At 34.3% G+C, this 19,262-nt stretch overlaps 1 protein-coding gene across 1 annotated transcript; it reads left to right on the top strand.

Moving 5' to 3' along the window:
- Nucleotides 1-249: 249 nt before the first annotated feature.
- LOC128554371 (uncharacterized) lies at nucleotides 250-17,898 on the top strand. Its single transcript, XM_053535656.1, has 4 exons — nucleotides 250-361; nucleotides 10,207-10,396; nucleotides 11,773-11,831; nucleotides 17,378-17,898. Exons 2-4 carry the CDS (start codon nucleotides 10,222-10,224, stop codon nucleotides 17,840-17,842), a joined length of 699 nt encoding a protein of 232 aa, XP_053391631.1. The 5' UTR covers nucleotides 250-361; nucleotides 10,207-10,221; the 3' UTR covers nucleotides 17,843-17,898.
- The last annotated feature ends 1,364 nt before the right edge of the window (nucleotides 17,899-19,262 follow it).

The following is a 19,262-nucleotide window of genomic DNA, read 5'->3' as shown; positions in this document are numbered from 1 at the left end:
TGCAATGTCATTTAGCAGCATGCATGTCCTGGCGGAGATTCCCTTCCATACGATTCAAGGCATATTCTTTGAAAAGTTCGAATCATTAATGTTTTTATTCTAGAATCATTTTTATAACGTTTAATATATATTAAATAAAAGTTGGCGCATTTTTTGGTTTCATTTAAATTCAAAATCTGTCTCTTGCCCCGTGTCTGCTCTGTCATACAAAACAGTGGTCTATAACCCTAAAATGCGTCATATTGCGCATGCGTATCAATAGCGTTGGAAGTCCAGCATCTACTTTCGGTTTCACGAAAGAAATTTTTAAGAAAAAAATCAAGGTTTTAAGAGAAAACAAGTTAAATAAAAATGACAGAAGGTAAAACTAGTTTTTACATTGACCATTTCCTATAAAACTGTTTTAATGATCAAATATATTTTGCAAGTTTTATTCGTTTAATTTGCTTTTCATTGAATTTCAAAGAGAAAGTTGAAACATTTCTTGAAAATTCTGGCAACATTTCCAAGGGCAACTGATGTACGACATAGGATTATCTTTTTTCTGTTTAATACATTGAATAATAGTCTTAATAGGACGTGACAGCGGGATAACTGTTTGATGTAGCTGACCTGTCGCGCCCTAATTGAAGATTTTCTGCATATTTCTGTCAAGAAATCACCAATGAAATCTGTTAAGAATGTTGTTTGGTGCATGTACAATGAATTTTTAATGGTTTTCTGGGAGAGAATACCATGATCGATACTGGAGCTCGAACCCAGGACCCCATGATCTGTAGGGGGACATTCTAACCACATTGCGAAAGGGTTCACCCAGCAAGGCTGTTGGAAGTGGCCTATAAACCTGACTGCCTGTTTTTTGTTGATTCAAACTTTCTCATTGATTTGTGCCCTAGTGTTTTAGTAAAATTCATGCTCATGTAGCATGGTCTTCTATCAGAAACTTGTGTCATTTACATTTTAAAATGCCTTGGAAAGTATTGGCCATGAAACCACTGAAAAAATGAGTAAATACTTATGTTTTAATATTTTGCATCATAAATTGCTTATTTCAAAAGGAAATTACACAGTGGGTAATATAATTTGTGAGCCCAAATTTCAATTAAAAGCATACTGAGCATAATTCTACTGTTGTAACGAGTGAACATGAATTCAATCTTGATAGAAATATTCTTTATGGATATAGACTGTGCAAACATTAACACTTTTTGACCTACAAAAAGAGGGCTCGAATCGATGAGAAAGTTTTTAAATGATGTGGAGTTTGAGCGACATCAGTCTTGTGCAAAAAAGTACATACAAAAGATGATAACATTTGTAATTCTAAATGTCCATTGATCAGTCAGGGGTGTAACTGTTTTAAGTTATGTAACCTAATTCAGTTACTTTTTCAAACATTTTATAAGGCGTAAAAAAAAAATTGTTTGTTTCCGGTATCCCGACCTACCCTAAATTTTTGGCCCGACCCAAAATGCTTTTATGGCCTTGGACAGTGTCCGACAAATCCATTGCCCGGAGCCCGCGGGCTACCAGAAATTTTCGTCGGGCTACCAAAAAGATCCGGACGTAAGCCGGCCGGGCAACCATAAATTTAATTTAAAGCTTTAGTAGCCCGGTCATTGTATATTTTACAAAATCAACATCTGTTTGTTTCCTCGATTATAGCTTGCAATAAACAACAACTGACCATAAATCCCAACTTATATCCAATTTTGATTGTTTTGTCCGCTAATGAAATCCAAAAATATACTGGAAAAACCAGCTCGTTTCTATTTTTAGCGACATGACCGTCTGCACCTCGGCAAAAATTAAATACATGATTCTGCCAGAAAATTGTATGTTTGGTACGTAAAAACATCTCAGAACACATAAATACATTACCATTTATTGAATAAAGCAACGGAAGCGTGATGACAGATAGTTTTTACACCATTAAAATCAAATGTCACATATTTTCACGACCCGATTTTTCCCCTCCAATGCACACAGTCACTCTACTGTTTGGAAAATGAAGTTGTTATTGGCATGGAAACTTAAGTTTGAACAGGACAAAGTAGTAGTTAATTTCTGCAAGGTCTGTCAAGAACCAGCAACTTGGAAAAAAAATTCTCTAAATTTCACCTCGGGATACTTAAGATTTCTTTATTGCATCTGAATGCTTACCATAAAACTTGAAAATAAAGTTTTAAACTAATATGATTAATTTTGATTATTCACCATGTGAAAAAATTCCAAATTTGATCAGGGGCCCTTTTCCAAAAAAACCTAGACTAATATGACAGGAATGTGTCTGCGGAACTGGAAACAAACGCACAGGTTTATTTTGATGTTTTTAAATTTTTAACCAAACATTGTTTCAGACCCCTTTGATTCTCACATCTCAGTAAGTCGGTTTCGGATAGAGCAATTTTATACTTTTGGGGTTTAAATTTTTCGGCATTGCAACTACAAAAAAATGCTGGGCTACCAGAAAAAAATTCTGGTAGTCCAATGGGCTACCAGTAAGATTATAAATTTGTCGGACACTGCTTGGAGAATATTTTTTTCAACTTTTTAACAAAAAGATGCAAAACTGCACTTTTTATGCTTTAAACATGGCCAGTGATGTTAGAAATCAACTTACTGATGCTCTAAAGGCTTGTTTCATGGCTCCTTATTTGTAATCATTTTTTGACAAAAAAATAATTTCCGAAAAGTCTCCCTTCATAAAAAAAAAATGTTACCGGAAACAAAGAATTTTCTTTTTTAGGCCTAACCTTTATTAGTTATAAAATGTAAGTTAACTCAGGTAAGTTATTCAAAAAAAGTCTTTTTGCTGTTCTCACAAAGTGACCTATACAGTGAGATAAGTAACAATCTGTGGTTAATCAAATTCTCTTTTAGTCTGATCATGACCTGATAAGCATAATGGGATGCTAAGAATTTTATATCTTTAAACCTTTTGCATAAAACTTGATCAGCCTTGCTAAAAAATTTTACTGCATAGCTGGAAAGATAAGAGTTCAAGGATTCAGGGAATAATTGCATTAGTCACATTCAAAATGAGGAATTGGCACAGGAAGGCTTTGTAATATTTTATGATAACTGAAACAAGTTATGAAAATATAAGCAATAACTCAAATGGGTTATAAACTGCGATAACTTGAAACAGTTACACCCCTGACTGTTAATAAAAACAAATATTTTTAAATAACAAACAAAAATTATTTAATTGAACAGGTTTATAAAAATATGCACACCCCTAAAAGATTAAAGAGGCTCGAATCAAGGAGAAAGCAGCATACTATCACTATACACTTCTCCCCCTTTACTTTTCAGAGCTTACCAGGTTTCCAGAATGGCACTCCATGCAAACTGCATGAGTCTTTCAAACACTTCTCACACACCATTAAAGTAGTCCAACTAATTTGAGGGGATCCTAGGAAATATTGAGATAATTTTTTCATATGGGCAATATCCCCACTCGCGTCAAACACTTGAAAACTACCAAAATAGTTGAAGCAATTTGCAATGAAATTTTCATCGCTGCCAATGCTTTACATACTATAGGTTTAAATGCCAATTATTTCACGAATTGGCCAAAAATTCAAATAAAACATACATGTATCGAAAGGGGATTCAATTCCTGATTGATTTAGGTAAAAATTATCAAATAATATCTAAAATTACGAGTTTTCTGGTGATTTAAACCTATGTCTGTACTGTACACGATTAACATTTACCGTGTCTACACAAGCAATAAAACCAATAACTTTACATGACCATGTATTGTGATTAATCTTCCATTATGTCGGTCCTTCAAAGTTTTGATGTTTAGATGGCCCGTCACAAATATAAAACAATCTGAACGTCAAATTATTTTGACTAACCAAGGTCCCTGCTGGGGCTTGAGCCCCGGACCTCGTGATCCATAGGCAGACATTCTAACCACATCGCTAAAGGGTTAACCCTACAGAAGGCTGTTGGAAGTGGCCTATAAACCTACTAATTTTATGTTGACATTAAAGCATAGAATTACCTCGCTAACATTTTTTAAATGAATATTCTGGGTTTTGTTTCTGCAGTTATGTGTCAGGAGCTCTACACTGTGTATTGAAACAGCCTATTATTTGGACTGATGTAGGCCCACATATCTGTAGTCCTAAACAGAAGACTTGACAAAACTATCAACTGATATGATATAAATTGTCAATGATATATTTTACATTTTTTATTAGTCCCCTACTGGTTGAAAACCAGTTTCGGGGACTATAGGAATGCACTTTTCCGTCCGTCTGTCCGTCCGTCCGCAATTTCGTGTCCGGTCCATAACTCTGTCATCCATGAAGGGATTTTAATACAAATGTTCCCCATGATGAGACAACATGTCATGCGCAAAACCCAGACCCCTAGCTCAAAGGTCAAGGTCACAATTGGAGGTCAAAGGTCAACAGGGCTTTTTTCCTGTTCGGTCCACAACTCTCCCATCCTTGAAGGGATTTTAGTATTACTTGGCACAAATGTTCCCCATGATGAGGTGATATGTCTTGCGCAAATCCTGGACCCCTAGCTCAAAGGTCAAGGTCACAATTGGAGGTCAAAGGTCAACAGGGCTTTTTTCCTGTCTGGTCCATAACTCTCCCATCCATGAAGAGATTTTAATATTACTTGGCACAAATGTTCCCCATGATGAGACGACTTGTAATGCGTAAAACCTGGACCCCTAGCTTGAAGATCAAGGTCACAATTGGAGGTCAAAGGTCAACAAGGCTTTTTTCCTGTCCGGTCCATTACTCTCCCATCTTTGAAGGGATTTTAATATTACTTGACACAAATGTACCTCATAATAAGACGATGTGTCATGCACAACTTTCAGACCCCTAGCTCAAAGATCAAGGTCACACTTAGCAGTCGAATGTTAACATAGCATGAACAGGGTCTGTTTCGTGTCCTGTCCATAACTCTGACATTCATTAAGGAATTTTAATATCACTTAGCACAAGTGTTCCCCATGATGAGACGACGTGTCATGCACAAATCCCAGACCCCTAGCTCAAAGGTCAAGGTCACAATTGAGGGTCAAAGGTCAACAGAGTTTTTTTCCTGCCCTGTCCATAACTCTGCCATCCATGAAGGGATTTTAATATTACTTGGCATAAATGTTCCCCATGAGAGACAACATGTCTTGCGCAAAGCCCAGACCCTTAGCTCAAAGGTCAAGGTCACAATTGGAGGTCAAAGGTCAATAAGGTTTTTCCCTGTCCGATCCAGAACTCTGTCATCTATCAAGGGATTACAATATTACTTGGCATAAATGTTTCCCATGATGAGACGACGTGTTATGCGCAACACCCAGTACCCTAGCTTAAAGGTCAAAGTCACACTTTGAGATCAAAGGTCAAGAGGATTTTTTTCCTGTCCGGTCTATAACTTTGTCATGCAAAGCAGTTGGCACAAATATTCCCCTGGATGAGACAACATGTCATGCGCAAGAACTAGGTCTAAGGTCAAGGTCATATTTAGAGGTCAAAGGTCAAATTCAAGAATGACTTTGTACGGAACATTTCTTCTTCATGCATGGAGGGATTTTGATGTAACTTGGACCAAATGTTCACCACCATGAGGCACCCTTGTTTTTAGAATTACGTCCCTTTGTTGTTACTATAAATAGATTTTATTGTAACTTTTTTATTACTGGCGGTAGAGAAAAATTGAGACCACTTTTCTGTGGTACAGCATGCATGTTACATCCAATTTTTAGGTGTATTTTGACCTATCTCTACCTGGTAAAGAGTTTCTTGTGGACTTATATTATATAGATTTTTTTTTTTTTTTTTTTTAAAGATTAATTTCCCTTTGTTGTTACTATAAATAACTTACATGATAACATTTTTATAATCAGCCAAAAAATTCAATATGAAAACAACTGTAGGTTTTTATATATATGAATTCTAATCCAAGTGTTTTGTTATAACATATTGTATATATAGTACAATATTGTTTATACATCATTGACAGATATCAGTTCATTATGTTATACTGCAGTAGAGAAAATTAGGTGCCTTCCAGTAGGGGACTTTGTATTGCATGGCAATACTTCATTCACTTGTTTACAATGTAATGTCGAAAAAAGCCTTGATACTTTTATGTGGACGAGTCGCTTTAAAGAACTGTGTATAATATGCAGATTTTTGTTCAAAGTCAATTTCAAGATCCAGAAAAATTGCAGTCTTTTCAGATGCATAGCAATAATGATAGGCTACTATGCTTGCCTGGAGGGAAAATGAACTTTGTTCAGAATTCAATCTAAAATTTAAAAAAAAAAAACAGAAAAAAACCACCTTTAAAAGTTCTTGAGAGAGTAAAACGTTAGAAACAGCTATTTGGCATATTTTAGGGATACTGATCATAATATATAAAACAGAAATCTGTGCAAGAAAGGTATGGTTTATGACAATTTTTCTGTGAATGTTGAAGCTGAAATATTTTGTTATAGAAGCTTTTGTTCTTCCAGTGCTCCAGTTTCAGAATTACATTTTAAGAGCCATGAACGTAAATTAACAGTATGTATATATGTACGAATGTATATATTTATGTATGCAAGAATGAAGATTTACATGTCTGGGATACATACACCCATTACACAGAAAAATATGCTCAAAATCAAAATTATGTTGACAGTTTTTATTTTGGGGTAAAGTAATGTTAAAAGTGAAAATAGTTAAGTACATACCTGTAATAATTATGTATTGTGTAACATTTAGTTGTGGACACAGACAACTGTACATGTTGGATGGTAAGAAAATAGAAATGAAGCTGCTATATGTTTTATTCATATTGCCGTTTATATTACTTCTGTTATACATTACTGGTGTTTTCCAACTTTCCCCAATCTAACATCACCAGTAATTTGGATTTCTCTAGGTGTAACATCAAAATATGCTAATGCGGTAGTCATTTCTCATAATTAATGGTTTTTGAACTGATTTTGATTGGACCAGATAAAAAAAAGCATTTGACAAATATTAAAAATCTGTATAAACTGTTCCTATGAACAAGAATAATAAAAGCAGTAATTTTCCTTAAAAGTTAAGGCCTAATGTAGATACATTTCTGTAACTGGTAAGATTCCAAAGAATTTTAAGAATGTTATATTAATAAATACATGTCTGTTTTGCTTATTTTGGCTCCATTTTACATGCAGTGGTATTGTAGATCAAAAATAAATATTTGATAAAGTTATTAAGTTTCAACTTGAATTTAATTGGAAAAGGAAGTTGTTTAAAACCTGTTGTAGATTTTTGGATGTTTGCCAAGTTTTTCACATGACATAAGCTTACAGATAAATTAACAGTTCAAGATAGAGGACATTTAGTTTGATTTAAGTCTGGCCTATTTATCCCACAACAAAGGTCTTAAATACTGTATCCCACGAAATAAATGTCCCATGGGGGCATTGCTTTTTGTAAAATGGTTGCATTTTTATGTGCCCAGTTCCATTTTCAGCTTGGCTATTTGAAGAATATTTGCCTTCCACTGCATTCAGGGTAAAGTTCTATTGCAACCTTCTCAGTTTCACTGTATCTTCTTAACTACTGCCCCAATTATCACGAAACTTCTAATAAGGATTGATCTTTTTAAGGGGTAGACATCTTTTGGTTAAGGGCCAGGTACCTCAAAATGCAATATACTGGTTAACAAAATGCACTTCAATGTTGAACAAGAAAATATAGGCCTTTGATAGTGTTAAAAAGATTTACGTTATTAAAGGCCCTTTGTATGAAGGCCTCATATTTACTATTTGTTGTACATCTGTCTGTCCTATTTCATCTCCAGAGCATAACCATTCAAGGCTTTGACCCTAAACTTGGCATATACCGGTAGGTAGATCGTGATGAGACAATCTGCAAAGCACATGTCAATCAAGTTGATAAGCCAAATATCACAGTGACAAATGGAGTTCAAAATTTAATGTCAATTTAATCCTCTTATTTTGTGTCTAACAATTCAAGGTTCACTAATTTATACTTTGCATATAGACAGATGGCAAAAAGATTCTTATAGGCTACTGGAGAAATTCCACAACAAATCTGTATATGGGTGGTTTTCAAAATAATGAAGCTTTTTCTTCTCTCTCACCTTACTTTAATTCAGTTCAGTTTTAGAATGTGTTTTTGAGCAAAATATATCCAAATCAATGTAGTCAATAAATGTGTGCAATTTTATCTTGATGGCTCAAGCAGTTTTAAAGTTATATTAAATTATATAGCTAATTTTGTCCCCTGTGCACCCAAAAAAGTGTGACATTTTACATGAAGTATAGTTTTCAACTGAGGTTTACTTTTTAAAACCATGCTTTATTGTAACAGCTTTGGCTTTTAAATGTAACTTAAACTCTGCACATTTAAATAAAATACTTCTTTTCATTACCTACATCTTATTGTTACCAATATTTCACATCTTGTGATGGAACCCTTTTCACGAAAAATAGTTAAAAAAATACTAAATTTAAATGTTGAACACTACAATTTCATAACCCTATTAATTTTCTAAAGTCTTAATGTTTTTCTAAGGTCTTTATCCTTTCAGCTGTGAAGACACAGTATGATATTTTTCTTTAATAAATCGACTTTCTCAGAAACTTGATAATGTCTATACACCTAAAAATGTCCCCTGTGCACCTTTTCAGTTGTTAAGTGTCAGATTTCTTTTATTCTTTAAATAAAATGGGAATTTACTTTATTTTCCTTGAAAGGGAGTTACAACAGATACAAAAGCAGCCTTCAGCTTCACATATTACTGACTGTTAAACATTCACAAAGCCAAAAGTGATGTCCCCTGTGCACCCTTTTTTGACATATATCAGTTATCATAGCATTACTGTAATTTGTGGTGGCATTTCTATATTCTTAGCAGTGTGTATGCAAAATTTAGGCATTACTTGATAATTTAGCATTATATAAGAAACCCTGGACAATTTAAAATTCATTGTTTGCATTTTTTTCTGAAGTTGCCAATTTTCAAGTTTAAAAGTGGAAACATCAATTTTATTACTTCTTAAGCTCTTAAGTTTAACTAAATATGTAAATGTTCACTAGTAAATATTATGTAGTTAAAAGAATTTTACTTACCATGAACATATTCTATGAATAAATATTTTGATACAATTTGTCCCCTGTGCACCCTTTTTAGTAACATTATAAAGTATGTATGAATTAAACTATTCCATTTTATCATGCATGGTATTTTGTCATTTTTCTAATATGAATAAGCAGTTCATGTAAACTAGATGATTTCAATGTGTTAGTTATGTATAAAGTCACTTATTTTTCATTTAAAGCATTACATTTTGTTGAATTTTCATGTTTTTGTAGTAAAAATTTTCAATTTTGTAGTTATTTTGTGGAATAAACTTTTTTTTTGATAGTATTTGTCTAAAGTTTATTACCAGTAGTCTTTTTATGAATAGAAAACTAATAATGGATGAATATTACACTGATCTTCAGTATGTGTCCCCTGTGCATCTTTAAAATAACTCAATTTTGAGTTGACAATTCTAGAAATTAGAATTACTGGACATTCTTGAAATTTGGCATGTGGTTTATAAACATGCAACATGTCAGAAAAAAGTTGGTTTTATAATTATATGATAGTTATTTTGCATTCAGCAACAACTTTTCTAGGTAAAGTTTTATTTTCATGTCAAATTTGTGCAGAAAGGGTGATTTTAAAAACCAATGTCCACAAACATATGATTAAATAAGTTTCAAACCATACACATACACCCATTACTTATCATTTATGTTGAAAAAATTACTGTTTTACATATTTCCTTGTCATAAAACCATGCAACATTTATCACCCACCTTACTGTAAATTCACTGAACTTTCGAATTAAAGGCTGAAATATTTTCTGATTGGCATTTCTCAACCCTTTTCCAAAGTTATTTCCTTCAGATTTGAAGTATTTGCTATAATAAAAAATAGGTGACCAACATAAGAAATAAGTTTGAATTTTCAACCCCTATGTCACACTTTTGCTTCATTATTTTGAAAACCACCCATATCTGTGGACCATTAACATTTTCATTCTTCATTAGTAACATCATTGCCTTTTGGAGATGTGTACATGGTGTAATAAAATATTTTCAGTAGATTAATCATTACAAGGAAGTTGTATTCAAAGTACAATATATATTGAGTATATCAAAATATATTTAATTTCAGGTTTGATATTTTAAGATGGCAGATTCAGGTGGCATCACACCACCAGGTACTGAGAGTCATGCAGGAAGTGGACAAGATAAGACCAAGGCTAAGGCAACAGAAGGAACTTCACAGACAGCCAATTTGCCACCCCCAGACCAAACTGCATCTGGAAGCAGTTCTGCAAAGAACCCTCCAGGGCAAAGTAGAGGTAAATGAAGTAACAAACAAATCAGATAAATTTGCAAAAGCTTACATCTCTTGATTAGAAAACAAGGCAGTTCTGAAGAAAATGTTTTCCTATTGCCTTACAGGTACAGGGCACTACAGATTGAAACACTGAATCAGTATCAACCAAACTTCATAGGCATGTTCCTTGGGATGTCTTCTTGCAAAGCTGTTCTAACAGTTCTGCTACACTGCACACAGGGATTGCTGTATCTACAAAATGAAAATTCTTTCAACAGCATCTTCTAAACTGTTTGGCAGATTTTGATTCATCTTTCACAAATGTTGGTTTAGCGACCTTCTACCAAGATTATTCAAATTATACTAATTCATCAAAAAACATGGTGGCCAGGGTGCATGATCACTTTTCCCAATATGTGTATACCGGTAGTGGTTTTGCACAAATAATTCTTGGTAGACTCTACCAAGAGTGTTCAAATTATTCTGGTTTGTTGAAAGACATGGCCATTAGATGTCGATGTCACTTTTCCCAATTTGTTTATATGATAATGGAGACTAAAACCTTTTTGTGATAAACTTGCCTGTCTGATTTTATTTAATAAATAAATTTCACACAAATGTTTTTGGGTGATTCTATATCAAGACTATTATTATTGTAATTATTCTTATTTATAAAAAAAATGACAACCAGAGTGAAAAGTCTTTTTCTAAACCACTGGCCTGATTATGGAAAAGTTTTACAGAAATGTTCTTTGGGTATTATATAATAGCTGTTTAAGACATATTTTGCTAAACCATTGGTCTGGTTTTGAATGATTTCAAGGAAATTTTCCTTTTAAATTATTACCTATCTACCAAAGCTTAATATTTATCTGTTTGTGTAAAAAATGGCCACCAAGCTAAAACTAGAAAATATTTAAATGCCACCTTCTCCAGTATTTTAGAAATAAATTTACAGAAATGTTTCTTCAAGTCGAACGACCCTCTAATAAAAATATTAAAGCCATCTTGACTTGTCAAAGAAAGGTTGTCTGCTTTTCCCTATATTGTTCTATGAAATCTACAGGTCAGTGGAGTTACTGTGACTTTGTCCAGTGCATAGGGCGATGTGCACAAAATGTTATGAATATGAACTGGAAGGTAAATGGTCAGGTTTTAGTAGATTAAAAGTTTGTGATATGCTTTGAAAGCTCATGAATCTGAATTTGTTTTTGTGTTTGTTTGTACAGTGTTTGAATATAGGAGCTTGGTCATGTAGAAGGTCAATAAACCACATTTAGTACTCAAATGAAATGTTTTTGAAAATTGGCATCAAACAAAAAAATGCTATACATTTAAGGTAGTGTTGATTAAAGCCTTCTGTACACAGGTTTATGTACTGTATGCTTTATCTTTCAGATGGACCTTCTAAATTGGCAGACAGTGCATCTGGTTCTGTGCAAAAAGATCCTGGCAAAGTAAGTAGACAAAAGTTAGATATATTTAAGAAGTATTTAACAGAATTGTAGCACATTATTGATGCAGTGAGGAAAAAAATAGAACCTAAGAACATGAAGAAATAAATCAAAATGTGACAACAATTTAGTCTGATATCTATCAATGATTAATGATTAATACTGTAAATGTAAATGCATAAGATTGTATGTTAAGAAATGATTTAAAAAGTTACGCCAATCCTTCACAGAAACAAGGGTTTATTGTTTGCTCTTGAGGTTGCATCTGTCTGTCAGTTCGTTGGTTAGTAGACACTTTTTTTATTGGATAAAGAACTACATATTGTAACTCTTTGGTGAGACTTCAAAGGATGATTGGTTTTAGATTCAGTAGGTTAAGGTCACAATACCATCTACTAAATGACCCCTGTTTCTTGAAGGATCATAAAAGCGAAAGATCAGTTTCAAAGTGACCAGTAGACTGAAAAATTTATGGTTGAAGATCTTCAGGCATGTAGTGATCCAGTCTACGAGTTGGGGCCTGTGTTTCACAGAGTGAACCACGAATCTCATTACAAGGACAATATAAACACAAGCAAGTTAATGAACATGTTAACATAAATATATAGAGTCAACATTTACACGAGTCTAATTACAAATACAGGAGTTAAAAGAACAGGAATTCTAATATCAGCAACAGAGAAAACTAATCTAGATATCCATGTCACTAGAAAAAATTTATCGGAGCATGTCGATACAGTTATTCAGCAATGCTTGCAGATGGCCAATACAATGTCACATTATTTCCATATTTTCAGCTTCAAGTTGCATAATTTTACTTTGTTGAAAATTAGATGTCCATATTTATTCTTAGATAGAATAATTTGAATAAAATCTGAGTAACACAGTTCATATAATTTCCCATGCATTTGCAGTTGACTTTTAAACAATGCTACAACTTTACATACTTCTTGTAAACAATATTTCAGAATGGTAAATATTATGGTACACAAAATAACTTGTTTGAAAGTTAACAAAGCTTCCTTAATGAAAATTATTTGCAGTAGGTTAACTTTTCACAGAGATCGCGTTTCAATGAGCTCAGAAGTTATAAATGTTTGTACCCAATTTACAGGTTTTACTTATGGATATGCTACTGATTAATAAGTTGATGGGATGTTTTGTTTATTATTGTAAGCAGGGATCACTTTTGGCAGATACTATAATGAGATTAATTCCCATTTGCCTTGAATCAATGAGATTTTTGACAAAATGAATGGGATTTTTTCTTTTTATAATGAGATTGTACATCGGCGGACAGCTTTTATTACACTGAATTTAAGCAAACACCTGTTTATTTGTAAGAACAATTATCTTGTAAATAAACAAAACAGTTCCTTACAGAGACACCTTTTACAACTCTAAAATTCAGTGCCAGGAATTGCTGAATAGGTTGATGAAAGTTGTAACCATGCCTTGGGTCCACATGCATTTTTCCCCTAATGATTTTACTTCAAAGCTGCTTTGTCAAAGTTGAAGTTCAGTTGTGTTTTAATCTTTCTGGACTTGATACACTTCCATTAGGTCAAAACAATTTTAAAGTCAAACTTATTTATAACCCTACCCTCAACCATTTCGTTTAGAAATTCGGGCGTTCAGCGTTTTTAGCTCGACTATTCGAAGAATAAGTAGAGCTATCCTACTCACCACGGCGTCGGCGTCGGCGTCACACCCTGGTTAAGTTTTTCGTACCAGTCCACATTTTGACAAAGTCTTTTGAGATAAAGCTTTGAAACTTTCAACACTTGTTTACCATCACCATGTCCAATTGTAGGCAAGAGTACATAACTCTGTCAAGCATTTTGACTGAATTATGGCCCCTTTTGACTTAGAAATCTTGGTTAAGTTTTTCGTACCAGTTCATATTTTGGCAAAGTCTTTTGAGATAAAGCTTTGAAACTTTCAACACTTGTTTACCATCACCATGTCCAGTTGTAGGCAAGAGTACATAACTCCATCAAGCATTTTGGTTGAATTATTGCCCCTTTTTTACTTAGAAATCTTGGTTAAGTTTTTCGTACCAGTCTACATTTTGACAAAGTCTTTTGAGATAAGGCTTTGAAACTTTCAACACTTGTTTACCATCACCATGTTCAGTTGTAGGCAAGAGTACATAACTCCATCAAGCATTTTGGTTGAATTATTGCCCCTTTTTTACTTAGAAATCTTGGTTAAGTTTTTCGTACCAGTCTACATTTTGACAAAGTCTTTCTAGATAAGGCTTTAAAACTTTCAACACTTGTTTACCATCACCATGTCCAGTTGTAGGCAAGAGTACATAACTCCATCAAGCATTTTGGCTGAATTATGGCCCCTTCTGACTTAGAAATCTTGGTTAAGTTTTTCGTACTAGTTTATATTTTGTGTAAAGTGTTTGACATATGGCTTTGAAACTTTTATATCTTGTTCAGTATTATAGCCTCTATCAATAGGCAAGAGTACATAACTCTGTCATCTTTTTTTGGCTGAATTATGGCCCTTTTTGAACTTGGAAATTGGTTCTGTTTTCAAATATGTCCATGTTTTGTCAAGACTATTTGACATATGGCTTTTAAACTTTAAACACTTGTTTATCATTATGATTTCCATCTGTAGGCAAGAGTACATAACTCTTGACAACTATTTTGGCTGAATTATGGCCCTTTTTGGACTTTGAAATTTTTGTCAAAATATTTGAACTGTGGCTTTGAAACTGTTAACATTAGTATATCAACATGATTTCCATCTGTAGGCAAGTGTACATAACTCTGTCAACCTTTTTGATTGAATTATGACCCTTTTTGGACTTGGAAATTAGTTAAACTTTTCATACAAGTCCATGTTTTGCCTAACATATAACTTAATAACATATTTGCCATCATGGTCACACGTTGCCACTTAGTGCAAGACTAATCGAAATCCACAAATACAGGAACATTTTTTGTTTAATCCATTTTTTTCTTTTGTCTATAAATCTATGGAAATATTTTGACCCCATTCTTCAATCAATTCTTCGAATAGTCGAGCGCGCTGTCATACGACAGCTCTTGTTTATGAAGGGACTTCTCCGGCGGTTTCTCCACCATCTTGTTATTCTCATCGCTATTCATCTGCGCGAATGGAGGCAGAAAGTTTGCCCTTCCAAATGCTTAAATTTCTGTTTCAGTGGTATTTTGAAACATCGCGAAAACAGATTATTTTTGTCTGGTAGTCATAATCATCGGACGCTCTATGGAGATAAAAGCGAAATTCAAGCGCCTAAATGAACGTCATACGAAAATTAAGGTGGCAGGGGAGTGCAGATTTGCGAATTCCACATTGACGTGTGGGTACCAGTGTTTAAATATCCATAGAAATCTCGTTTTTGCTTATTTTTCTTTGAAACTACTATGAACCATTGCAGATACTATAGACTACATAAAGACGACTCTCCGGTCCTATGCACCTGTCGCTTTCCATGCCAGATGTAGTGAAAAATGGCCAAATCACCCAAATTTTATAGACCAAAATTAGCCTAACCGGGTCTCACGTTGAACTCTGCCATTCATCCATTTTGTATTTTTAAATCCAATTTCGTAGCATATATGTATAGTGCGGACATAGATGCATACCCAGGTGGTGTGGAATGTGTCTCCCAACCACCACTTTATTTCCCTAATTTTCACTTGAAAAAAAGTGGATGGATGACAGCCGAGCGTCTGGCCGACGTTTTGTTCTGATGTTTATGTTTTAGCCTCAACCGGAAGTACGGAGCTAGGAATTTTAAAACACCCGCCATGTAGAATCATTAACCGTTCCTCATTCCCCAGATATATTAAAGAATTAATAATGATAAATAACCAGTAAGATAGATATGCCTTTATATCTACCCTGTCCTGTTTATACAGAAAATCGACCGGGGCCAAACTACGAAACCGCTCCCCTGCCACCTTAAGTTTTTAAGATGTTTAAATAAAATAAAATTTGACCTGTCCTGAATCCTAAGACACTTATAGTGATATCAACTGAACAAAAAGTGTTGCCGTACCTTACAACATAGCCGGTGAATAAGCCAATAAACGTGCCCACCCCTCTACGCAAAAATCAGCCGAAATTTGCATTCTGAATCAACGTAACCCCGAAAAACTATTTACTGCCTTTAAAGTTAATTTAACATGATATTTACATTTTAAAGCCTTTCAAATGTTAAAACCATGCACTTTTAACATAATTTTGGTATACAAATGCAGATTACCGTACTTATCCTATCGGGACACCCCTTAAAGGCCACCCATCCATCCTTTGGGGCCACCCCAGCCACTATATATCTTAATGGCATTGCTAGATATAGACACATGTGCTGCTTTTAAACAAAATGGCATGAATAGTCGTTATCTAGGCACTATTTTCTTCTTTTTGCCGTTTTATGATACGAATCCTACTGGCTGGGGGTCCTTAGCTTCATTATTATATGGCCACCTACTACCGATTTGGGACTCGCTAGGCCGAATTTAGTACTCAGAAATGAATAAAAACCACTATAGGTTACAGTTCATTCCGTAATGGGTTTAAATAAATGCAAAAAGTCAATATTTCAGTGGTTTGAAAATTTGTCTATTTTCCTTAAGGTGGCAGGGGAGTGCAGATTTGCGAATTCCACATTGACGTGTGGGTACCAGTGTTTAAATATCCATAGAAATCTCGTTTTTGCTTATTTTTCTTTGAAACTACTATGGACCATTGCAGATACTATAGACTACATAAAGACGACTCTCCGGTCCTATGCACCTGTCGCTTTCCATGCCAGATGTAGTGAAAAATGGCCAAATCACCCAAATTTTATAGACCAAAATTAGCCTAACCGGGTCTCACGTTGAACTCTGCCATTCATCCATTTTGTATTTTTAAATCCAATTTCGTAGCATATATGTATAGTGCGGACATAGATGCATACCCAGGTGGTGTGGAATGTGTCTCCCAACCACCACTTTATTTCCCTAATTTTCACTTGAAAAAAAGTGGATGGATGACAGCCGAGCGTCTGGCCGACGTTTTGTTCTGATGTTTATGTTTTAGCCTCAACTGGAAGTACGGAGCTAGGAATTTTAAAACACCCGCCATGTAGAATCATTAACCGTTCCTCATTCCCCAGATATATTAAAGAATTAATAATGATAAATAACCAGTAAGATAGATATGCCTTTATATCTACCCTGTCCTGTTTATACAGAAAATCGACCGGGGCCAAACTACGAAACCGCTCCCCTGCCACCTAAGTAACGGCAAGACGGCATTGCAGCGAAAAGTTGCAATTTCGGCAAAAGATCTATGGCCACGCGGATGCGATATTTAAGCGCATTTGAGCAAAATTTATGCGGTTTTCACCAAAATAATGCGAGAATATCGCGAAATTGCGGCCAAAAGTGATCCCTGTGTAAGTGTCTTGAAAGTTCAAAGTGTCATTAAAACATTTGTTAGGAAAATGTTTTTACTAAAATCCTTTGGCAATAATATAATATTTAATCTTGCTCTTTTTTTTTTTGATATATCAGAAAAAGAATAAAGATAGAGAGGAAAATAGAGGATTGACAGAAAAGAAACAGGGAATGTTTGTTATAGACAAGAGACAAGAATACAAACCAAAATATTGTTCATCAGAGCAAAAGAAAACGGAACACATTAAAGAGAAACTACTGAAAGTGAAATCAACACAAACTGAGATAAAGAAAGATGATTCAGAAGCAGAAACTATTGCAGATAAACCAGACAATAAGACAGAAAAGCTTGAAGTGGTTACCGATGGAAAACAAAATTTGGATGAAGAGCACAGATCAGATGAACAAGTAGCAAAACAGAATAAAGATCAGCACTTTAGTGGAACAGATGGTCAGCAAGCACAAACATCTCATACTGATACATATAGGAAAACTAAAGAAGAATCAGAAGGTCTTGAAATTCTGGATTTGGGTTCATCTTTTGTTCTTGTTAGTCACAATCAGAGTGCAGGTGAGTTATAAACTTTGCATATTAGTAGCAGTTCTCTGTTAGCACCAGAATTTTATATAAGGATGCAGCACACATGGTCACAGATTTTCATGAAAGTCTGAGGACTTGTTATTATTCCTGCACATTATGAGATATTAAGTAATTATTTATTCCAAACAAGCTTGGTTAACATACACACTTATGTATTAGGGGCTGCCAGAGCTAAAAATAGGAAAATCTTCAAACGACATCTCCTAATCTGATGGTCAGCTTTTGAAATGATTTCACACAAAGGGTCCTTTATGTTACCCTCTTGGTTAGGGTTAGGGTTAGATTGTTCATATTATACCGATTTTTCAAAAAACATGGCTGCCAGTAGGCGTGGTCACTTTTCCCTATATGTGTATAGTGGAAATTTAAAAAAAAATTCTTGTGTGAAACTGCTGTCTCGATTTTAAAATAATTTTAAAACAAATGGTCTTTGTGTGATCCTCTACCAAGATTATTCAAATTATTTTGATTCGTCAAAAAACATGTCCGCCAGAGAGCGTGGTCACTTTTCCCTATATGTATATTCTGGAAACTTTAAAAATCTTCTTGTGTGAAACTGCAAGCCTGATATTAAAATAATTTAAACAAATGGTCATTGTACGTCACCCTCTTCCAAGATTGTTCAGGTTATTCCGATGTGTCAAAAATCATGGCTGCCAGGGGGCATGGTCACTTTTCCCTATATGTATATAGTAGAAATTTAGAAAATCTTTTTGTATAAACCTGTTCGCCCAATTTTGAAATAATTTCACACAGACTGTCAATGTGTAACCTTCTACAAATATTGTTGAAATTTTTCTGATTCATCAAATACATGCCCGGAAGAGGGCTTGGTCACTTCATCAACAATTTCTTTTTAAAACAACATCTCCTTCAAAACCACTGAATTGATTTTGATGAAACTACACATTGTCAAATGATCTCATGGTAGGCCTCTTTCAAAGTTTTTTGAACATAATATTATAAGGTTTTTTTTGGTTAAAAATAGATTTTCAGCTATCAGACTCTGAAAATCTTATTCTCTAGAGTTTTTATATTTGGCTTGTGATATAAGAGTTTGACTCTCTACCATAATTGTCCAAATTATTGCCCTAAGGTCAGAAATGGCGACACTCGTGTATGTGACATGTACTTAATATAGGGCAGGGCTCCGGAAATTTTGAGAACTCAATCGGTCCGAAACAAAAATCATGACAGCGGTGCTACCCCACCCACCGTATTACTAATATACCATATTTGTAAAACGTGAGAGAGAGTAAAGAACTAAGTATGTCATGCACTAAAAATGATTTACCGGTCATTGTGTGTTACCATACAATGTAAACAGTCATTCAGTGTTACATGTAATCGTTACTTTGTTTAAATTTCGATGTTTTTCCGAGAAAATACTTGCAGGGATAA

This window comes from Mercenaria mercenaria, unplaced genomic scaffold (assembly GCF_021730395.1).
Source record: "Mercenaria mercenaria strain notata unplaced genomic scaffold, MADL_Memer_1 contig_4981, whole genome shotgun sequence".
Lineage (NCBI taxonomy): Eukaryota > Metazoa > Mollusca > Bivalvia > Venerida > Veneridae > Mercenaria > Mercenaria mercenaria.
This window is presented reverse-complemented; position numbering and strand designations above follow the sequence as displayed.

Coding starts and splice junctions, on each gene's coding strand:
- LOC128554371 (XM_053535656.1), top strand. CDS start 10,222: ATGGCAGATTCAGGTGGCATCACACCACCAGGTACTGAGAGTCATGCA. Junction 10,397..11,772: donor CCCTCCAGGGCAAAGTAGAG/GTAAATGAAGTA, acceptor TTTATCTTTCAG/ATGGACCTTCTAAATTGGCA. Junction 11,832..17,377: donor TGCAAAAAGATCCTGGCAAA/GTAAGTAGACAA, acceptor TTGATATATCAG/AAAAAGAATAAAGATAGAGA.